Below are 20,767 nucleotides of genomic sequence, written 5' to 3' on the forward strand. Positions count from 1 at the left end.
GGTCAGAGGTCCAGTGATAGTGTGGAGTGTATGCACAGTGGTTAGCCCAGGTGTGGTAGGGAAGGGGAAAGTGACGGTCATTTTGGGAGGGCTGACAGCCCAGGTATACAGATGTATTACCCGCGTGCATTCCTGGAGTTGGGTAAATAATCTTTTTGTGTTTCCGTGTGTAAATTGGGTGTAAACCTACGTACAATTTACAGCACAGAAACAGGCCATTCGGCCCAACTGGTCCATGTTGGTGTTTATGCTCCACATGAGCCTCCTCCCACCCTACTTCATCTCACCCTATCAGCATATCCTTCTATGCCTTTCTTCCTCATGTGTTTATCTAACTTCCCCTTAAATGCATCTATGCTATTCACCTCAACTACTCCTTGTGGTAGCGAGTTCCACATTCCAACCACTCTCTGGGTAAAGAAGTTTCTCCTGAATTTCCCTCTTGGATTTATTAGTGACTGTCTTATATTTATTGCCCCAACTTTTGGATTCCCCCACAAGTGGAGACATCGTCTCGACGTCTCTACGTCTACCCTATCAAACCCTTTCATAATTTTAAAGACCTCTATCAGGTCACCCCTCAGCCTTCTCTTATCCAGAGAAAAGAGCCCCAACCTGTTCAGCCTTTTCTGATAGGCAAAACCTCTCAGTTCTGGTATCATCCCTGTGAATCATTTTTGCGTCTTCTCCAATGCCTCTATATCCTTTTCGTAATGTGGAGACCAGAACTGAGCACAAGTGTGGTCTAACCAAGGTTCCACAGAAGTTTAACATAACTTCTCTGTTTTTCAATTTCATCCTTCTAGAAATGAACCCCAGTGCTTGGTTTGCTTTTTTATGGCCTTATTAACCTGCATTGCTACTTTCAGTGCTTTGTGTATCTGTAACTTTGCAGAGTCGAAAGCATTACTTTGCCACCTGCTGGATTTAATCAGCAGTTTCAAGAGATAATAATGCTTTGGGTGTTCACTCTGTTTTTGACACTGTCAGTTGACTGCGGAGTTTGGGAGCAGTGGGAACTAGAGGAGGAGCAGGGGTGGGGGCGGCTAGGAACAAAGGAACAGGTGCAGGCCATTCAGCCCATCGAGCCGGTGCCACCATTTTTGATGAGCATGATATCCCTTAATACCCATCACAGCAACAAGCCCAGATAACAAGACGCAGCAGCCCCATCAATATCACTGTAAAGGTGGCACCTTTGGTGTTAACCCTTGGAGAATAGTGTGAGGCAGTGGAATGTTTTGCAGGCTGATTAACAGTACGACAGGCCGTGACGTGAACGCTTCTTCCATGGCCATAAGCATTTCTATACCGGCCGAGAGGGCGTTTGCTCCAACATGGTGGGGGGGTTTTATGGGCTACCACAACACATACAATGAGTGGGGGGGGGAGGGGGTGGGTGACCTATCCGCACTGGGCTAGAGTATCCCGCTGGATGTCAGCCCAGAAGTCAGAGTTAGAGCTCCAGTCTCCACTCGACTGGGACTGTCTGGAGCTGGAGTAGAATCCTACAACTTCTGACTCGCTACCACTGAGCCAAAAGCTCGCTGCACATGTTCTGCTGGTAACGGCTATCCGTTTAGTTGCTCTGTTGCCTTTGTTGAAAGCAGTTTAAACAGTGAAAGCTTTCAATTTATTGAAGTAACAGATTGGTGAAGAAGAAAAAGGAGAATATCTGGTGCTCCTTGAAATCTGGTGGTAATTGCACTTAGGAAAATTAATAGCGCCATAGAACTTTACAGCACAGAAGGAGGCTATTTGGCCCATCGTGCCTGTGCCAGCCCTCTGTAAGAGTGACCAATTAGTCCCACTCACCAGAGCTTTCTCTCAGCCTTCTAAAGTTTTTGTTTATCAAGTATTTGTCCACTTCCATTTTAAAAGCTATTATAGATTCTGCGTTCACCACCTGCTTCTGGCTGGGCCATCCTCACAGAATAGGTGATCCGGCCACAGCTGACACTGAAAGTTCCGCATGACATGTTTCACATGGATGTTATTGCCATGTGAAGAATGATTGCAATATATGAATGACCGAGAAGTATATCAGCAACTGTTGCAATCGTATCCCTCACTTAAGTACATGTGCTGCAAGTCAAGCTGAAACAGCCCCTGAATTTGCAGCTATAGCATTCGAGAAAGCACCTGAGTTGTATAGGCACAAGTACGGTAGCATAGTGGTTCTGTTACTGGACTAATAATCCAGAGGCTGAGACTAATAATCCGGAATCATGAGTTCAAATCCTGCCATGGCATCTGGGGAATTTAAATTCAATTAATTAAATAAAATCTGGACTTTAAAAAAAACTAGTATCAGTAATTGTCGTTAAAAACCCATCTGGTTCACTAATGCCCTTTTAGGGAAGGAAACCTGCTGTCCTTACATCCTGGGGGTCACCATTGACCAGAAACTTAACTGGACCAGCCATATAAATACTGTGGCTACAAGAGCATGTCAGAGGCTGGGTATTCTGCAGCGAGTGACTCACCTCCTGACTCCCCAAAGCCTTTCCACCATCTACAAGGCACAAGTCAGGAGTGTGATGGAATACTCTCCACTTGCCTGGATGAGTGCAGCTCCAACAACATTCAAGAAGTTTGACACCATCCGGGACAAAGCAGCCCGCTTGATTGGCACCCCATCCAAAACCCTAAACATTCACTCCCTTCACCACCGGTGCACGGTGGCTGCAGTGTGTACCATCCACAGGATGCACTGCAGCAATTCGCCAAGGCTTCTTCGACAGCACCTCCCAAACCCGCGACCTCTACCACCTAGAAGGACAAGGGCAGCAGGCACATGGGAACAACACCACCTGCACGTTCCCCTCCAAGTCACATACCATCCCATAAACGAATTTAAAAAAAGAACAAGTACAGTTCAGTGCCTCTTTGATCCAGCACTTGCTCCAGTGCTGGATGGTCATTGGGTCAAAATCCTAGAACTCCCTTCCTAACAGCACTGTGGGAGCACCTTCAGCACACGGACTGCAGCGGTTCAAGAAGAAGGCCCGCCACCACCTTCTCAAGGGGCAACTAGGGATGGGCAATAAATGTTGGCCTCGCCAGCGACGCCCACACCCCGAGAATGAATATTAAAAAGAAGTTACATGGCTCAATGGGAACTAAATTAATGATGCGGCTCTCTGGCTGGATGAAAACCTAGAGTGAAATGAAGAATTGACATTTACCTGGGCAATCTCCATCAATCTCTACCTGCAGCACCATTAGTATTTTGGGAAAACTAATACAACCGATTTCTGATGCTGTCAAAAGTCACAATCATCTGTCTTTGTGTTCCTGTGAAGAGGGTTGATGCCAAACAAAGCTCTTTAGAATGTGGAAATGTGTCAACTGACCAACCAGTGCAGGATTACATAGAATTTACAGCACAGAAACAAGCCATTCGGCCCAACAGGTCTGTGCCAGCGTTTATGCTCCACACGAGCCTCCTCCCATCTTACTTCGTCTCACCCTATCAACATAGCCATCTATTCCTTTCTCCCTCATGTACTTATCAAACTTCCCCTTAAATCCATCTATGCTATTTGCCTCAACTAGTTCACGTGGTAGCAAGTTCCACATTCTAACCACTCACTGAGTAAAGAAGTTTCTCCCGAATTCCTTATTGGATTTATTAGTCACTATCTTATATTTATGGTCCCTAGTTTTGGACTCCCCCCATAAGTGGAAACATCTTCTCTACGTTGACCCCATCAAACCCCTTCTCCCCTTTCTTTCGGCCAGAAATGATAGTGTATTTGTCGAGAAAAAAAGTTTGAAAATCCACAACATCTGAAAGAGAAAAGTAGGTTAACATTACAGATGTGACCTTTCATCAGCAGGTCCCACCAAAAATGTTAGGCTGGCTTTCTGTCAGATGCATGTCCCTCACTCACTGCTTAAACCCCATTTGTAATAAATGGCGATGCTGCACTCCCACCAGAGAGGGCGCTGCGTTTAAGGGCAAGCGTTGGTCCTCCGAGCAAGGGGAGGCTGTGGTCCTCCACCTTCCCGTCAGGCTCCGGTCCTCCGGGCAAGGGGGAGTCTGTGGTCCTCCACCTTCCCGTCAGGCTCCGGTCCTCCGGGCAAGGGGGAAGTCTGTGGTCCTCCACCTTCCCGTCAGGCTCCGGGGTGGAGAAGATGGCGGCGTCCATGGGCAGGCTCCTGCGGGCGGTGGAGGAGCCCCTGGGACGGGGTGTGAACGCCAGCCGGCAGGTACAGCAGCCTCAAAACATCGGGGGTTGGGGGCTGCAGGTTTCGGTAATGGCGGTCAAGGTGAAGCGAAGGCCCGCGTCCGTCACCATGGAGCCCGGCCAAAGACTCCCTGCGGCCCACCTCCATCAGCCGCGGGCTGCCTGCTTCCTAACTCCTCATTTCTAAAAGCCCCGAGGTTGCTTTGACCTTGAGGGCGGGGATGTAAACCTGACAAATTTCTGAGCCGCTCTGGGCAACCTGTTGAAGTGACCTCTGTGAAATTTCCGACACTATCAATGAACATTAAATCAAAAGCAAAAAACTGCAGATGCTGGAAATCTGAAATAAAAACTGAAAATGCTGGAAATACTCAGCCGGTCAGGCAGCTTCTGTGGAGAAAGAAACAGAGTTAACGTTTCAGGTCGATGACCCATCGTCAGAACTGCAGTATTAGTCAATGAACAGACTCTTATTTGACCTCTTGCCTCTTGAAGGTCTTGACTCTTCTTGGCTGGGGTAGATCTGCAGGGCTGCACTCTGGTACCTCTCCCAAGTGGCTATGAATGAGTGAGTCTTGACCGTGAATGGTGACAGGCTATTCAACTGAATGGGGCATCACAGCCAAACTCGTTCCTTGTACACTTTTCTCCTCCCTAGCCGAGAGACTTTTTAAAAATTTGTTCATGGGATGTGGGCGTCACTGGCAAGGCCAGCATTTATTGCCCATTCCTAATTGCCCTCGAGAAGGTGGTGGTGAGCCGCTGCCTTGAACCACTGCAGTCCGTGTGGTGAAGGTTCTCCCACAGTGCTGTTAGGAAGGGAGTTCCAGGATTTTGACCCACTGATGATGACGGAACGGCGATATATTTCCAAGTCGGGATGGTGTGTGACTTGGAGGGGAACATGCAGGTGGTGTTGTTCCCATGTACCTGCTGCCCTTGGCCTTCCAGGTGGTAGAGGTTGCGGGTTTTGGAGGTGCTGTCGAAGAAGCCTTGGCGAGTTGCTGCAGTGCATCCTGTGGATGGTACACACTGCAGCCACGGTGCGATGGTGGTGAAGGGAGTGAATGTTTAGGGTGGTGGATGGGGTGCCAATCAAGCGGGCTGCTTTATCCTGGATGATGTCGAGCTTCTTGAGTGTTGTTGGAGCTGCACTCATCCAGACAAGTGCAGAGTATTCCATCACACTCCTGACTTGTGCCTTGTAGATGGTGAAAAGGCTTTGGTGAGTCACTCGCCGCAGAATACCCAGCCTCTGACCTGCTCTTGTCGCCACAGTATTTATATGGCTGGTCCAGTTAAGTTTCTGGTCAATGGTGACCCCCAGGATGTTGATGAGGGTCTGTTTCATGCTGTGAAGGAGTCTGTTTCTTTTTAGACCAAAGGCTGTTTCTTCCCCCCCACCGCCCCACCTTAGCTTTGTGATTCATAGAGGCAACTTCAACCACTTGCATTTCTATAGTATCTTTAACAGGACGCTGCACAAACAGGTGTAAGGAAAATGGACGCCAAGCCTGGAAGTGCGAGATTAGCAGTGAGATAGAGTTTGGCCTAAGAGATGAGCTTTGAGATCTTTAAAGGTGGAGAGAGAGATGGAGAGTTTTAGAGAGGAAGTTCCAAAGATCAGAACCAAAGTGGCTAAGAGCTCTGCTACCAGTGATGAGGGGGGGAGAGGAGGGAATACACAGAATGGAACGAGCATTCAGGAGGGGATATAGGGCTGGAGCAGATTTCAGAAAGAGGGTGATTTAAGACCATGGCGGTATTAATAGACTAGAAGGATTTCGAATTCAATGCATGGGGGGATGAGCAGTCAGTGTAGGTCGGTGAGAGTGGGGGCCATGAGCGAGCAAGATTTAGTGTAGAACAAGATACGTGCGGCAAAATTCTGGTTAATGTTGGAAATTATAGTGGGTGGAGGATGGGAGGCCTACGAGCATTGGAGTATTCAAGTCTGAAGGTGAGAATGGCAAGTGTAAGGGTTTTCAGTGCGTGAGAGGCTGCTGTAGCGGTGGATGGTGTTGGGGAGGGGCAAGTAAGCAGTCTTGGAAAGGATATGAGGCTTCAAGCTCAGCTCAGGGTCTAAACAGAGGCCAAGATTGCAACCAGTCTGAGAGTCACCAGGGAGGGAGATGGTGTCAGTGGCTGGGGAGCAGAGATTGTAACTGGGGCCAAACACACTGGCTTTGGTGTTCATGATGTTGAGCTGGAGAAAACTGAGACTTTTTTAAGATTGGATGCCAAATGAGCAATCTAAGAGTACAGAGTCCTTTGAGGGGGTCACAAAAAGTGGTGGAGAGATAGAACTGGGTAGCATCAGCGTTCATGTGAAAGCTAATTTCACGCCAGCAGATGTTGTTGGCCAGAGGCAGAACGTAGATGAGGAGGTTGGTTACCATGTCGGCTTAGTAAGAACGTTGGCTGCAACGCATTGTATGAAAATCATAGTTGTGCGCCCCTTTGGCTCATCGCATCAAATTGCTCCTATCTCTACGACCAGCAGTTTACTTTCATATTGTGCTGCTAATGTAGCTTCATAAGGGAAATCAGATCTTGAGTAAGAATTGGAAGAGTTAATTGCAGGGACTGAAGGTGTCGGCAAAGATGCAGATTTTGAGGAGAGCTTTGAAGGTGGAGAGAGAGAGAAGAATGCGGAAGGGTTTAGGAAGAGAATTCTGTAATGCAGGGATGTGATGGTTTTAGACTCTGATGGAGCAGATGCAGGAAGGTGGGATGCACAGTAGAGCAGAGTGAAAGTGCAAACTGCGACATATGACTGGAGGAGGTTGCAGAGGTGGACTGTGGAGGGATTTGTAAATAGCCAGTGCTTCATCCCAGTCTTCTATACACGTAAATTAATTGTGAGATTAATGGTAACAAAAGAATATTTGTCTGCCTGACAGGTTTTCCAGGGCTTGGAAGCACTGCTTAGTCCTGTAAAGCTGTGTGCCTCTGCTACAGTCATTCCCGTGAGAACTAAGAGGAGACATTATGTTCCACCACGTAAACAGGACAACTCTGCTGATCAGGAGCAAATAGCACGAGCTGCGGGAATGGTGATTCGACAGCAGTACATGGAACGGTCTATCAATATATCAAGTACAGGTACAGGGGATCCATCATTAGCAACACAGTTAAAGGCATGTACTGCATGATCTTTAGAAGGAAACCAAATTGCTTCGGAAGAGTTGTGAACGATTCACCTTCAGTATCCGAGGAAGGTTACGATGATGTCACGGTGGTTTATTTTCTGTATCTTGGGTCGGTGACTTTTTAATTTAAACAAATGACCCTCCCCTCCTGCGGACATTGACCCATCCTCTGGCACAGTCCTGCTAGTACTGGACACCCTCTCAGCCAAATGGCTGCTCTTCATGTTTGAGCCTGGACATTGAGTGTTGGCAAGTGATTTGATTATGGAGGGCAGCTCAGTGACCGAGTGGGTAAATTCACTGTCCATTGTGGTACTGAACTTTATTGACCAGAAGATCTTAGAGCACAGAAAGAGGCCATTCGGCCCATCATGCCCGTGCCGGCTTTTTGAAAGGGCTATCCAATTAGTCCCACTCTCCTGCTCTTTCCCCATAGCCCTGCAGATTTTTCCTTTTCAAATACATATCCAATTCACTTTTGAAAGTTACTATTGAACCTGCTTCCACTGCCCTTTCAGGCAGCGCATTCCAGATCACAACAACTTGCAGCGTTAAAAAAAAATTCTCCTCATCTCCCCCTCTGATTCTTTTGCCAATTACCGTAAATCTGTTTCCTCCGGTTACCGACCCTCCTTCTAGTGGAAACAGTTTCTCCTTATTTAGTCTATCAAAACCCTTCACAATTTTGAACATTTCAGTTTGTTCCTCAGTATTTTCTTTCCCCCATTTACTCTTGGGACGTGGATGACGATATTATGAGCAGCATTTATGCCTCATCCTTGGTTATCCCGAGGACAGTAAGAGAAGACTAAGAACTTGCATTTAGATAGCACCTTTCACAACCTCAGGACTTCCCAAAGCCAGTCAAGTACTTTTGGAGCGTAGTCACTGTTTGAATGTAGGAAACACGGTATAGTGTGCAACTGGAGTCACATGTAGGCCAGACCAGGTAAGGTTCACAGACTCCCTTCCCTAAAGGACGTTAGTGAACTATCTGGGTTTACATGATAATCCGACAGCTTTCATGGTAATTTTTCTGGTGCCACAATTTGACACGGTCGATTGCTAGCCCAGTAACGTAACCACAAAGCTACCGAGCCCTTGTAGGGTTGCCAACTCTATTGTGGTCTATTCCTGGAGGCTTACATCCTGCCTCAAACTGCCCCGTCCCCACACTCTCGCCGTTGGTCCATCCTCCAGGCGCACTGCCTTCGCACAGCCAATTGGAAAGGGAACAGACTCTTTGATGCCCATTTGGATTAATCTTGACTGTTAGTGAAACAGTTTGTTTCCCCCATCTCCGTTATTTTTATAACTAACAAGTTAAAGTGTTCAAAGAAAATGGAAAAAACCCACTAATTTGTTTAATGCTCCTCTGATCTTTCTTTCGGGTTACAAATAATTACAAAGAATGTACAGCACAGAAACAGGCCATTTGGCCCAACTGGTCCATGCTGGTATTTATGCTCATTGCGTGCCTCCTCCCTCCCTACTTCATCTAACTCTATTAACATATCCTTCTATTCCTTTCTCCCTCATGCGTTTATCTCGCTTCCCCTTAAATGTATCTATGCTAGTCGCCTCAACTACTCCATTGTGGTAGCACATTCCACGTTCTTACCACTCTCTGGGTAAAGAAGTTTCTCCTGAATTCAAGAGTTGCTTGCAGCAGTGTCCTGGAGGTTAATGTTCAATTCCTGGAGACTCCAGGACAATCCTGGAGAGTTGGCAACCCCAAGCCCTTATCTTCGTCAGGCTGGCAGTGATGGGTTAGAGGAGTAATCAGCCGGGGGCTCCACTGCGTTTTTCCATCTACTGGCTAATTGCCAGAAGTGGATGTGTGCGGATGTTGGGTGAGATCAGGATCAGGCCGATCTGCGATGCCCTCCGTAGCCAAATGGCTTACTGACACTCAAAGTCCAGGCTCATACATGGAGGATGACCACTTGGACAAGGGGTATTGCAGGGCGGCTAAAGCCTTTGGGACAGTGCCATGGCGCAGTTCAAAGCTTGCAGGAGAGAAGGGGAGAAAAACTGGTCAGTTTTCTGTTCTTAGTACACAATTGGCAAATACGTATTCAGTGTGAAAGCATTTAATTATAATGAGATTCATTATAAGAGGGTTGCACGTATATGTTTTTAGCATTCATGTTGCCGGCTGGTGTGGTGGGTGCTGACTCTCTGCCTTCAAGAGGGAGCTGGACCGGTTCCTGACTGGGGCAGAGATCGCATCATGTAGAAGGTAAATGTCTTTATAGATAATACATTGTCCGTGTGATCTCCCGGACTGGTCTCGATTACGTGAGCGGGTCGGTGAGGAATTTTCCAGAGTAGTTGTTCCCTTATTGGCCCTGGGGTTTTTTCTGTGATTTTTTTTTTTGGGCCTCCCAGGTGATTACATGGCTGAGGGGTGGGCGGGGGTGAGTGTGGGGGGGATGTTTGGAAGTGATGCTCCGACCATCATGGCGTGTAGGGCAGGCTTGATGAGCCAGCTGGTCTTTCCCTGCCCGTTAATTTTGTATGTTCGTATGTTAATCGCATTGTTATTTATTTTTTGTAGCTGGAATATTCGATCCATACATTCCACCGGAAGGTGATGCTCGCATGTCCTCTCTAACAAAGGCAGGTCTTAAACAACGTGCAGAGCAGATCAAGCAACAAGCGACCTCACAGCTTGCGTAAGTTGCCCTTGTGCATTTTCATTGAGTAATGAAGTGTTCCCATCTGATTCCTTCTCAGCCCATGGAGCGCAGGCACAGGTGGTAGATGAGGTAACTGTTAGGAATCCTAGTTATTTATGTTAATGTATGTGCTAACGTTCCTCAATAAAAGTGAATTTGCAAACAGCAGATGGCTTTATCACAGTATGGGGATTAAACATAGCTCAGTGGGTAGCACTCTCACCTCCGAATCAGAAGGTTGTGGGTTCAAACTCCACTGCAGAGCCTTGAGCACGTAATCTAGGCTGACACTTCAATGCAGTTCTACGGGAGTGCTGCATTGTCGGATATGCCGTCTTTCGGATGAGATGTTAAACCGAGGCCCCGTCAGCCCCCTCAGCTGGATGCAAAAGATCCCATGGCATTATTTCAAAGACGAGCGTGGAAAATTGTCCTGGTGTTTTCGCCAAAATTTATCTCTCAAACAACATCATTAAAACAGATATATGTCCATTCATCTTACTGCTGATTGTGGGATCTTGCAGTAAACAAATTGGCTGCTGCATTCGCCTGCATTGCAACGGTGGCTACATTACAACGGTACAGAATTGCTGTGAAAAGTTTTGGGACGTCCTGAGGTTGTGAACGGCACAATATAAATTCTTTTGGAACAGTAGAGAAGTGAAGTAGTTGGATTACACAGCGTGTAACAGTGTTATTTTATCGCTGGAACTGGGACTTGAAATTGGGCCAGATAGACCGAGATAAAGTAATCTTGCTCGGCTGTTAAGGTTCACCAGAAATAAGTTCAGGAAGACTCAATCCGTGGGGACTTGTCCCATTTTCAGAATTAATTAATGTTAATTTCACAAACTCAATCAGGTACCTGAAGGAGAAAAGGTGTAGCGAATAAAAATGTTACACTGTTGGAGTAGTGAGGCTGGTGTGAAGCGGTAGTTATGCAGAAGTTATGCTGCAGCTATACAAAATCCTGGTCAGACCGCACCTGGAGTACTGTGAGCAGTTCTGGGCACCGCACCTTTGGAAGGACATATTGGCCTTGGAGGGAGTGCAGCGTAGGTTTACTAGAATGATATCCGGACTTCAAGGGTTAAGTTACGAGGAGAGATTACACAAATTGGGGTTGTATCCTCTAGAGTTTCGAAGGTTACGGGGTGATCTGATCGAAGTTTATAAGATATTAAGGGGAACAGATAGGGTGGATAGAGAGAAACTATTTCCGCTGGTTGGGGATTCTAGGACTAGGGGACACAGTCTAAAAAAATTAGAGCCAGACCTTTCAGGAGTGAGATTAGAAAACACTTCTACACACAAAGGGTGGTAGAAGTTTGGAACTCTCTTCCGCAAACAACAATTGATACTAGCTCAATTGCTAATTTTAAATCTGAGATAGATAGCTTTTTGGCAACCAAAGGTAGTAAGGGATATGGGCCAAAGGCAGGTATATGGAGCTAGATCACAGATCAGCCATGATCTTATCAAATGGCGGAGCGGGCTCGAGGGGCTGAATGGCCTACTCCTGTTCCTATGTATCAGGTTCACTGTACATGGTGGGAGGAGGCATGTGTTTCACCTGAGCCATCATGTACCTGGTTATCTTTAGGTGCAAAAAGGACAATGAATCGCATCCTCCTGGACCATTATCTTGTTGGTTGTGTCCTCACCAAAACCCAAAGACGGAATGATTCACTGACTTCACTGAACCTCGTGGTGCCATCGAGAGCCAGACAGACCCCTGGTTCAGTCCCTGGTTTGCGCTGAGATAGCTGACCAGCAGTGGTGTTGGGATGAGGGTGTTGCAGTTTGCCCCAATGTCCCCAGGCTAGGAAGGGGAAAACTCAGGTTCCTGTTTGCTGTGTACAGCTGCCTGCTGGAAATTGCATGTGTGTGGACATTGGGAGAATCCAATATAGAATCATAGAAATGTACGGCACAGGAGGCGGCCATTTGGCCCATCGTATCTGTGCTATCGGAAAAAGAGCTATCCGGTCTCATCCCACTTTCCAGCTCTTGGTCCGTAGCCTTGTAGATTCCAGCACTTCTAGTGCATATCCAAGTACTTTTTAAATGAGTTGAGGGTTTCTGCCTCTACCACCCTTTCTGGCAGAGTTCCAGTCCCCCACCACCCCCTGGGTGAAAAAGTTCTCCTCAACTCCCCTCTAATCCTTCTACCAATTACTTTAAATCTATGCCCTCTGGTTATTGACCCCTCTGCGGGAAATAGGTCCTTCCTATCCACTCTATCCAGGCCTCTCATAATTTTATACACCTCAATTAAATCTGCCCTCCGCCTCTTCGGTTCCAAAGAAAACAACCCCAGCCTATCCAATCTTTCCTCATAGCTAAAATTCTCCAGTCCTGACAACATCCTCGTAAATCTCCTCTGTACCGCCTCTAGCGCAATCACATCTTTCCCGTAATGTGGTGACCAGAACTCTACGCAGTACAGTGATGCTGCCATTGGTTGAATAGCCTGCTGATGCTCATTGCCTGGACTCGTACACGAATAATAGCTACTTGGAAGAGGTACTGGAGGGCTATTGGTGTTCGTAGAATCGTACCCCAGTTCGAGTCACTTTGAGAAAGGTGGGGTGGTGCAGGGTAATTGAAGTCTCATGGCTAAAACCAGGCAGAACAGGTGGATATTGTGCTATGATTGAGCTGCGACTGATGAGATTATTGGAATGTATCCTTTTACTCCATCTTAATGTTTTCATTCTTGGCCAACAGAGAGGTCACTCTTCAGTAACAGCTACTAATGGTCTTTCTTTTAACAGAGTCCGAAAGGTGAAAGAATACGATCGCGAATTCAACACAAAAGACTTTGCCTCCAAGGCCCAGGACATTTACATAGAGGCACACAGCTGCCTTGCGAAGTGAGTAACGTTTCCACTGACTTTTGCAAAAGTAAATAAAAATGTAAAACCATTGTCCTGCGTTTCCTTGTGACAGGAGGGCAAGGGATTTGAACAAGGCATACTTCAAGTGACTGTCTCTGTAACCTGCTCCAGCCCTACAACTCTTCGAGATCTCTGCGCTCCTCCAAATCTGACTTCTTATCCATCCCCGATTTCCATCGCTCCATCACTGGGGGCCATGCCATCAGCTGCCTCGGCCCAAAGCTCTGGAATTCCCTTCCGAAACCCCTCTACCTCTCTCTCCTCCTTTAAGACTTTTCCCAAAGGTAGAGGAGTCTATAACGAGGGGGCATAGATTTAAGGTGAGAGGGGAGAGATACAAAAGGGTCCAGAGGGGCAATTTTTTCACTCAAAGGGTGGTGAGTGTCTGGAATGAGCTGCCAGAGGCAGTAGTAGAGGCGGGTACAATTTTGTCTTTTAAAAAGCATTTGGACAGTTACATGGGTAAGATGGGTATAGAGGGATATGGGCCAAGTGCAGGAAATTGGGACTAGCTTAGTGGTATTAACTGGGCGACATGGACATGTTGGGCCGAAGGGCCTGTTTCCATGTTGTAAACTTCTATGATTCTAAGACGCTCCATAAAACCTACCTCTTTGATCAAGCTTTTGGTCACATGTCCTAATATCTTTTTATGTGGCTCGGAGTCAAATTTTGTTTGCTAACTCTCCTGTGAAGCACCTTGGGACGTTTTACTATGATAAAGGTGTTATATAAATGCAAGATGTTGTTGATATCCCAGCCTTGATTGTGCTGCTGGGGAGTGAATCTGCAAAGTAGAAGAGCGAGAGGAGAAATTGGAGAGGGGTTCATTCTAGACCACTGCCGTGCAACTCCTATTGACCAACTGCACGGCACCATTGCTAGACAGTGCGCCCCTGGTCACCTGCCCAGCTTTCAACTGGGGAATGGGAAGTGGTGCCCTGGGCAAGGGCACGCATTCATCTACTGCTTGTTAACTTCTGGGCAGAGGAGATTTACTAGAACGGTACCAGGGATGAGGGACTTCAGCTATGTGGAAAGACTAGAGAAGCTGGGGTTGTTCTCCTTAGAGCAGAGAAGGTTAAGGGGAGATTTAACAGAGGTGTTCAGAATTGTGAGGGGCTTTGATAGAGCAAATCAGGAGAAACTGTTTCCACTGGCAGGAGGGTTGGTAACAGATTTAAGATAATTGGCAAGAGAACCGGGGTGGGGGTCGGTGGTGGGGAGGAGGGAAAATGTTTTTACGCAGCGAGTTGTTATGATCTGGAATGCGCTGCCTGAAAGGGCGGTGGAAGCAGATTCAATAATAACTCTCAAAAGGGAACTGAATAAATACTTGAAGGGCAAAAATTTGCAGGGCCATGAGGAAAGAGCAGGGACGTGGGATTAACTGCTCTTTCAAAAGAGCTGGCACAGGCATGATGAGCTGAATGGCCTCCTTCTATGCTGTAAGATTCTATGATTCCCTGCTGTATTGTACTGTAACTGAAAAGAATTTGTGCATTTACTTCCCTGAGGAATCCACAAGCACAATTGATGTGATTTGTTTTATTTTTGTTTACAGTTTTGACAAAGTAGCCCTTCACAGGTTGGTGACAGAGAGATGTTACCCGGTAAGTTCAGTTTCTCATTCTGTGACTTTACCTCTGCAAGTTTAAAAATAAAATTGGCTTTTGACAGGGTGGGAGGATTGATCCAAGTTGCTAGACGGGGGTACAGAGCAGCCTGGATCAATCCTCCCCCCTGTTGAGGAAAGTAGACTAACCCGAATCACTGGTCTTCCCATCAGGATATGGTGCGTGGCAACAGATACAAGACCATCCGCTGGAAGTTTTTGCATTCGCTGGAGGCGCCGAGGGTTGTGCACGTTCGATGCCCTGACATGGTCCACAAAGGGAACCTGTACGGTCAAGTCACTGTCCGATTCCACACCCAGCAGGTATTCATCAGCTGTATTTAGTATGGACCGAGGACCAGTGAATGTGAGAATCATGAAAGCATAGCTAAGACTGGCAACGGTAGTCTGGTACAGTATAGAAGCAAGTGATATCCAGGCTTGCTTATCAATGTTAATAGAATTTACAGCTCAGAAACAGGCCATTCGGCCCAACTGGTCCATGTTGGTGTTTATGTTCCACACGAGCCTCCTCCCACCCTACTTCATCTCACCCTATCAGCATATCCTTCTATTCCTTTCTCCTGCATGTGTTTATCTAACATCCCCTTAAATACATCTATGCTATTTGCCTCAGCAACTCCTTGTGCTCTCTAATGCCACTTCACCCAGAGACTGCACATGGTCTTTTACTCTCCGTGTAGAGATTGATTAGTATATTATTAAAAAAATCTTGCGTATGATGTGTTCTTCTTGTCAAGATCGCTCAGATCCGGGGTAAACCGCCTCCTGCAGCTTCCCAGTGATGCCATCAGTGGGTTAGGTGATTTTCACTGTGACAAGTGGAATTTTGCACAGAGTTTCTCTTCTTTTTGTTTCAAAAAAAATTGTTTTAAGACACGACACTTAAACGGAGGTCACACTGCAGACGAGATGTCTGGGTCATTGGCTCCGGCTTCTTTTGAAAGAGCCGAAGTATGTTAACATGCTGCAGGGAAAAGTCTGCTTGCTTTGGATCAGCAATAAATCCATTAAGCTGACGGTGCTTTGAACCAATGTGCAAATGGAAGGTGTCCAATGCTTATTGTGGGTTGCAATTGTAAAAATTGCCAGACCTAGAAACTGTGGGCCAGATTTTGCTGAAAAATAACAGCGTCCGAATGACACATGGAATTATTAATGCGCAAATTGGCCAGCAACTTGTAGCGAGGGAGCGACACCCCGTGTATTGCAAATCGCCACAAGTTGCTGGCCGATTTGCACAGCTCCACCATTAGCTTCACGAAAACCGTGTCTTGCTCTTAACCTCCCCGTGAGTTTCATGAAGTACATTTGTACATTCATTGCGCATTAAACTCGCCACAGAAAGTTTGGTCTAGTAATTATCAGCGTTAGTGTCCTTTTAATGACTTGATAACTGTTAATGACTGCCAATCAACCTCTCTGGCCCAGAAAGTAAACAATTATAAGTGCGGAGTCTCATTCCTTCAGGTTGTGAATTGTATTAGGAGATATCTGACTCTAGCCATCTACATTTTCTACTGAAACGGTATTGAAATTGGTGCATATTCTTTAAAGGAAGGGAGCTGTGACAATCATCATGGAGTTCAGGCATTAATTTGTGCTTTTCCTTAAACTTTGCTTGTCCAGCTGTCCCTGTTTTGACACAACAATCCCATCGTGCGCCCATTATTGACAAAGCTGAAAAGCTCTGATATTGTTAGAATGTTAACTGTAGCAGCGGAGAAACAATAAACTGCTATCTCTGTCCCCAGACTTTGGCGATTTACGACCGGTTTGGCCGGCTGATGTACGGCAATGAAGATCTGCCGAAAGATGTCCTGGAGTACGTGGTGATTGAAAGACACTTGGTCAATCCCTACGGCTTGTGGAGAATGCACGGAAAGATAGTACCTGCATGGGCGCCACCCAAAGATCCTATCATTAAGGTAATCTGTGTGGGTTATTGTACCTCAAATAATGCAACGGGCACAGGACCTGTTTGGAGCCAAGCGATGTGTATATGCTGCGAAATACTAATCATATTATTAAAATCAAATGTCTCAATATCTGAAGGATGTGAAGTTCATTTGACTTGTGAGCTTATTAATTGAGACATGTGAAGGGAGGAATATAGGATAAAGGAGTATGCAGAGTAATTGGATTAACATGGTTCTCCAATGAATCGTAGAATCTTGCAGCACAGAAGAAGGCCATTTGGCCCATCGTGCCTGTGCTGGCCCTTTGAAAGAGCTATCCAATTAGCCCCACTCCCCTGCTCTTTCCCCATAGCCATGCAAACGTTTCCTTTTCAAGTTCGTATCCAATTCCCTTTTCAAAGTTATTATTGAACCTGCTTCTATCACCGTTCCAGATCATAACAACTCGCTGCGTAAAAATATTTCTCCTCATCTCCCCTATGGTTCTTTTGCCAATTACCTCAAATCTGTGTCCTCTGGTTACCGACCCTTCCACCAGTTTCTCCTTATTTACTCTATCAAAACCCCATATAATTTTGAACACCTCTATTAAATCTCCTCTTAACCTTCTCTGTACTGAGATGCAATCTGTGATTTTTTTTTGTGTTAAATTTCTGTTTTAATATATATCGGATAAGTGCTCACTGGCAGACTATCGCTGGAGATGGTCATGTTTGAACAGCATCCAGTTTTTAAGACTTTCCTCCAATGCTGTGATACTTCCTGATAGTCTGCATCGCTGTCGTGTGCAGATTTGCAAGTCTTGGCGAAACATCAGAAAATACTATTTGTTGAAGTAATTGCTTTGCACCCATTAGAGCATTAGGGAGCTCACCTCTTCAATATAACCCCGGAAGAGTTGGGCAGTGAAGCTCATCTCGTCTGGGGCTCGTCCTGTCACTGTTTGGACTGTTCAATATCGTGGAGTTTCACTTGGTACCATCAGAGTAAGTTCGCTGTCGGAGGAAGTTTGGTGATAGTCAGGTTCGGCTTTTCTTTCACGCTGTGAAAAGGCCACCACTTTCAACCCCGCGTCCTGTACAATGCTGTGAACCCATCCACAGCTAACAGCATTCGCTGAGGATACTTTTGCAGCCATTGTGTCCTCTTCACATTTGTGACAGTGTAGAGTGACGAATTGTCAAAGTAATGTTGATACAAACTGCAGGACACCATATTTTAATGTATTAAAAATCGTGCATCTGTGCACATTTCCTGCCAAGTTTTTCCATTATAAATTCTTATGTCCAGGTTTGTAATGGGAGGTGCCTACGTAAAACCTGCAAGGCTGTAATTACACTCCCCCCCCCCCCCCCCCCCCCCCCACAGTGGAGGCACTGCAGTACCACCACGGACGTAATTACAACATGACAAAGTTGAATGGACAGTTTCTATTAGAAGTGTGGAATAGAAATTTATCATGGAATATATAAACAAGGATTGAATCTATGACTTGTAATTCAGTCCCTGTTTTAATCTGCGCACCTTGGTCTAATTGTCCCTTGCCTTCTAACCCCACTTCACCTAATGGCTATTATTTGATCTTGACTCCCCCATGTGTAACGTTGCAGAAAATCAACTAGTTTTTAACGCAGTAGAGAACTGGGTGGCTAATAGTGTGTAGTGTTTAATTTCTATGTCATGCACAGCCTCTATATTTGTGTTATGAGGAATGTTCTAGATTTCAAATACTGAGCTCTGAATAACCTAATTTCTAGTGTGTCCGTCTCATTTGCTTGTTTTTTTGGAGGGAGGGGGAATTACTGTAAAAGCTTTTAATTCATTGAGTTTCATAACAGTCAAAATGAAGTTTAATCCACCCAAACCAAAATGATAATGGACAATCATGAAGTGTCACCAGCAATTCCCAAATGGTGACAACAGCTGTGATTATTAAGCAGCCAGTGTTAGCGATAACAACAGGAAGTTTGAAATCTGGTCAAAAGGACACAAAATCATTCCGAAACCAGCAATGTTGATAGATTCCTCTGCAACTAGAGGGCAAAAAGAGTCGTCATCTCTTAAACCAGGAGGAGATTTTGCGAAAATTCTCGGAGAGCAACGCCTGGAAACACCACGAGGAGAGACTTCTTTTAAAAGCTTGGCCCTGCTCGCTTAAAACGTGCCACTGAGTGTCAATCTGCGTGATGGTAGGTGATGGAATTACTGATGAATCCTGTGCTTCTGATCCACTGCCCTGATCCAGACACCACCTGTGTTGTGCTGTACTGGAGGAAAAAATTGCCAAGTGTGCAACGATTTTATTTATAGAAATATTTATTTTGTTTTGTTTCTTTTAAACTCCAGACCATTATGATCCCTGGACCCGTGCTGAAACCGTGGGAAGAGTTTGAGGCGAAGAATACCGAGATTCCCAAACCTGAATCCATACAGTGGAACAAGTGAGAAACTCTGCGGGAGAGAGAGAGACTAAAAACCGTGTTTGCACTCCATCGTATTTCATTCAGTGCAGCGGACACAAGTTACATTTTCACACACCCACCTTCCTGTGTTTACCACCTCATTTTGCCCATAAAATGGACAGTGCCAAACCTCTCCAACAATAGTTTGGGTGTGTTGGAAGCAACACTGCTGCTAGCCCAACTTTGTTTCATTCACATCAAATTTCCTACTGAATCACTTTAAACCCAGAACCAAAGGCTGAATTCATTTACCCCAGTCTAATCTCAGCTCAAGTTTCTTGCACTATTTTTTATTCCGCGCATTTTATTTCTAATCAGCTAGCCCCAACCCAGTACATTACAGCTACGGTAAACTGGGTTTAATTCTAGATGTACCTACAGAGGCTTAATTTAAAAACGATAGTGAACACTGTCTTAGCCAGTCTTTATACTGACAGCAGAACGCTTGTGCCCATTTACTGTTGCATCTAAACATTTATAAGGTGAGTAGCTGCCTATAGAGAACATAGAATTCATCCCAAGGTAGTGATTCTAGTTTGGTTTTCACTGCATCCCGTACAGAGTAATTAATGCCCAGGAATGAGTAACAAAATTGTAATTTAATGGAACAAGTTTGGAAGAAGTCATGAACTCTGAGAGATGCCTAGAGTGGTCTATAGGAGTCAGTTGAACCCTAAGTTAGATGCTCGCCTTGCAACTTACTCTCTTGGGGGAAAAAGCTCCAGAAAGAATGAAGGGTGCAACTTTGTAAGTGACGGTAATTACAGTCCTTGGTTTTGCAGAACACTGGTTCAGAGTCTAAAGTTTGATGTTTCTATTTGATAACAATGAATAATAAATCATAAATCAGATAGTGTGTGTGTATGAGGGATGTAATGCATTAGAGCATCAACACCGGCTGTGCTGTGGAGCGGTGGGACTGGGTTCCTATGTAGTGAGACCATGCACTTCCCCATGGGGGAAGGAGGGCACGTGAGTCAGAGAGAGAGAGAGAGAGACCCCACCACATATACTTTCCCGTGGGTGATTATAATCTACACCAACATACATCTGGGAGCAGGTTTCCTCTCCACCGTTATGGTGCACTGAATGATCTGGAGGGAGGCGTGAAGAAAGGGGAGAAATTGTAAAAATACATTGTGACGATAAAATTTGAATTGTTTTGAAAACATTTCCTTGCAGTTACAATTTTCATTTTTATTGATTAAGGCCATGGTGCTAATTGGAAAATGTGCTATAAACATAGATGTCTCATACACAACACAAGACCTGCAACATCCTTATTTGATCTCGGATATCTCTGAACTGGTGTGATACTTGCATTGGATATTCTGGCCAATTTTGCTTCCTTCCTTTATGTGTTTCCCCTTGTGGCACTTGCCATTCACGGGTTGAGATGAACAGTAGGCATGCAATCCTCTCCTAAGCTGCTGCCATTTCTGCCCTTGAGCCATTTGCTGGTAAGTGACGTGTGTTAACCCACCCGTTGTTATTCCTTATTGGGGAAGTGCTGAGTGAAACTGGAAATGCCCTTCTGATGGGATTTGAGATTGGGCACCCGCTGTATAGGAAATGGAGCACTTCTCTAAATTTATATTTTTCGGTGAATTTCAGAACTCAACCTGAAGGATGTTAGTGTAAAAAAAAATTGAAATGTTTCATTTTCCATCACTTATAGCTAGCATGAAGCATTCTCAGGCCTGTTATCTCACAAGCTGGATACAGAGTAAAGCTCTTTCTAACTCAGTGATGTGCTTTAATTCCCAACCCCAAAAGACCACCCATTAGAGCATCAGTGTGAATTTTTTTTCCTCATTTTTGCAC

General features: G+C 45.6%; 1 protein-coding gene across 1 annotated transcript; it reads left to right on the forward strand.

The window, feature by feature from the left end:
- Positions 1 to 4,042: 4,042 nt before the first annotated feature.
- On the forward strand, positions 4,043 to 20,114 carry mrpl45 (mitochondrial ribosomal protein L45). Its single transcript, XM_067968762.1, has 8 exons — positions 4,043 to 4,215; positions 7,097 to 7,298; positions 9,906 to 10,023; positions 12,804 to 12,902; positions 14,491 to 14,539; positions 14,716 to 14,865; positions 16,317 to 16,490; positions 18,828 to 20,114. The coding sequence occupies exons 1-8, from the start codon at positions 4,141 to 4,143 to the stop codon at positions 18,924 to 18,926; spliced, it is 966 nt and encodes a 321-aa protein (XP_067824863.1). The 5' UTR covers positions 4,043 to 4,140; the 3' UTR covers positions 18,927 to 20,114.
- The last annotated feature ends 653 nt before the right edge of the window (positions 20,115 to 20,767 follow it).

This window comes from Heptranchias perlo, chromosome 30, assembly GCF_035084215.1.
Source record: "Heptranchias perlo isolate sHepPer1 chromosome 30, sHepPer1.hap1, whole genome shotgun sequence".
Classification (NCBI taxonomy): domain Eukaryota; kingdom Metazoa; phylum Chordata; class Chondrichthyes; order Hexanchiformes; family Hexanchidae; genus Heptranchias; species Heptranchias perlo.

Coding starts and splice junctions, on each gene's coding strand:
- mrpl45 (XM_067968762.1), top strand. CDS start 4,141: ATGGCGGCGTCCATGGGCAGGCTCCTGCGGGCGGTGGAGGAGCCCCTG. Junction 14,540..14,715: donor TGACAGAGAGATGTTACCCG/GTAAGTTCAGTT, acceptor TCTTCCCATCAG/GATATGGTGCGTGGCAACAG. Junction 16,491..18,827: donor CCAAAGATCCTATCATTAAG/GTAATCTGTGTG, acceptor TTTAAACTCCAG/ACCATTATGATCCCTGGACC.